Source organism: Littorina saxatilis, linkage group LG11, assembly GCF_037325665.1.
Source record: "Littorina saxatilis isolate snail1 linkage group LG11, US_GU_Lsax_2.0, whole genome shotgun sequence".
Lineage (NCBI taxonomy): Eukaryota > Metazoa > Mollusca > Gastropoda > Littorinimorpha > Littorinidae > Littorina > Littorina saxatilis.
The window spans coordinates 14,748,574-14,751,056 of NC_090255.1; the positions used below are offsets into that span (position 1 = coordinate 14,748,574).

General features: G+C 50.6%; 1 protein-coding gene across 1 annotated transcript; it reads left to right on the top strand.

The window, feature by feature from the left end:
- Positions 1–667: 667 nt before the first annotated feature.
- Positions 668–1,807, top strand: LOC138979476 (collagen alpha chain-like). Its single transcript, XM_070352192.1, has 2 exons — positions 668–688; positions 926–1,807. Exons 1-2 carry the CDS (start codon positions 668–670, stop codon positions 1,805–1,807), a joined length of 903 nt encoding a protein of 300 aa, XP_070208293.1.
- Positions 1,808–2,483: the final 676 nt, after the last annotated feature.

The window sequence follows — 2,483 nt, forward strand, 5'->3', positions numbered from 1 at the left end:
TCTCTTTTGTCTCCGTCTTTCTCGTCTCTGGCCCTGTTCTTCCTGTCAATGTGTTCCTTAAACCGCTGCTTCTCTTCGTCTGATGCAGTGCCCTGTTTGAGTTTGCTGTCATGTATGACGCAAATGGCACACTGATCTTTCTTGGGGGTATGGAAAGAGTAGTTAAAGTTTTCATTAAAGATTTGTCGATATTTTTTCTGTGACACAGGCCGTTGTTCTTGTTGTTGACACCTCTCCAGGTATAAGTCGTACATTTTCTTGATGGTCAGGTTTGATGGTAGGTACATTCTCTGTGTGTCCTTTCTGGTGTAATGGGACTCCACCACAGGAAAAGAAGAAATGTGTTCTGTTGCTTGGTTAACAGACTCCTCGCTGAATTTGTTGTGAGGAGGAGCTTTTCCCCGCCGTCCTGTTGCACAGAAAACACCACCGCAAGTGTTTTCCAGGGCATGGTCGACATACGTTTCTCCTTTGGCTAATGTGGAGAGGAAGAACTTCTTACACACCCTGTGGACTGTTCCCTCGACTGTAAACGTGAAGACACGGCACACTTGACGTTTTTTCTGAGAAGGCTGGTTGTCTTCACCTAAAATTGTGACTGTCTTCTTCTGCTTTACATTCGTACAAACGAAGTCCTTTTGTCGCTCGTACGTTCCCAGTGCATAGAATGTCTGAAACAATTCTAAGCGTTGGTCCGATGACATTTTCTGGGTACACCTGTACCTGCACTTCGAGCAATCAACAGGTCCCATTGTTTTGGCTGGAACTGTACTGCCATTTTGGGAAATGTACTCTTTACCTTCCAGGTGCAAAACTTTTCTTACATTCTTTTTCCATTTTTCTGGTTCTGCTTCCCTTTTCCTCACAATTCTTTTCTTTGGAGGTGTGTTGTACGATCCCTGTTTTCTGGGAGTTATTGGGGCAGTGTCTACAGGAGCTAGTGGACGGGAGTCAAGTTGGTCAGGTGTGGAAGGAGTCACTGGACGGGAGTCTTGGCCAGGTGCGGAAGGAGTCACTGGACGGGAGTCTTGGTCAGGTGCGGAGGGATTCACTGGATGGGCGTCTTGGTCAGGGGTGGAGGGATTCACTGGATGGGCGTCTTGGTCATGTGCGGAGGGATTCACTGGATGGGCGTCTTGGTCAGGTGCGGAGGGATTCACTGGATGGGCGTCTTGGTCATGTGCGGAGGGATTCACTGGACGGGAGTCTTGGTCATGTGCGGAGGGATTCACTGGACGGGAGTCTTGGTCATGTGCGGAGGGATTCACTGGATGGGCGTCTTGGTCAGGTGCGGAGGAAGTCACTGGACGGGAGTCTTGGTCAGGGGTGGAGGGATTCACTGGACGGGAGTCTTGGTCAGGTGCGGAGGGATTCACTGGATGGGCGTCTTGGTCAGGTACGGAGGAAGTCACTGGACGGGAGTCTTGGTCATGTGCGGAAGGAGTCACTGGATGGCAATCCTGATCAGCTGTGGAGGAAGTCACTGGATGGGAGTCTTGGTCAGGTGCGGAGGGATTCACTGGATGGCTGTCCTGATCAGCTGTGGAGGGGTTCACTGGATGGCTGTCCTGATCAGCTGTGGAGGGGTTCACTGGATGGCTGTCCTGATCAGCTGTGGAGGTGTTCACTGGATGGCTATCCTGATCAACTGTGGAGGGGTTCACTGGATGGCCGTCCTGATCAGCTGTGGAGGGGTTCACTGGATGGCTGTCCTGATCAGCTGTGGAGGGGTTCACTGGATGGCTGTCCTGATCAGCTGTGGAGGGGTTCACTGGATGGCTGTCCTGATCAGCTGTGGAGGGAGTAGTTGCTGACTTTGCAGTGACTGTCCCTGGTCTGGAACGTACATGGCAGGCATCATAGAGGGTCGGCTCGTGGGCGACATAGGCCAATGTGATGGATGTGTCATCGCTGTTTCCAGTTGTTGGAAGCACGTCTATGACAGGTGTGAAGGGATCACTGGAGTAGATTCTGACCACCCTTTCGGACCAATCGGCAAGTGCTTGAGGTAAAAGATCTGCAGCGTCATTGCTCCATTTACCTGGACTGCGCAGTTCCTGGACATTCAAGCGCTCATTTTCGTCTTCTGTACTGAAGTTTGCTATGAAATTTATGTAGGTTCCGAAGTTGTCACTCAGCAGGGCCCATATGCTTATGGGGGAAGTTCGCGACAACTCCCGAAGTTTTGAGTGACATCGGAAGTACTTGCCTCACTTTCGTATGCATGGGCCGGAAAAAGGGTTTACCTCGAAGCAAAGCGAGGAAGTAACTCAGGGTAGTTTGCGACTACTTCAGGGCCCGTATGCATGAACTAGAAGTAAGAAACACTGGAAGTAGAGGCCTCTTTTCGAAGTGGGAACTCCCGAAGTCAACTTTCTAACACTGTTCACAATGCATGAACTGACTTGAACGCCAAAGTAGTGACAGCGAGAGTATTAAGGTCAAGGTCGGGGAAATTGGGGGAATCCCTACTAATACGCATG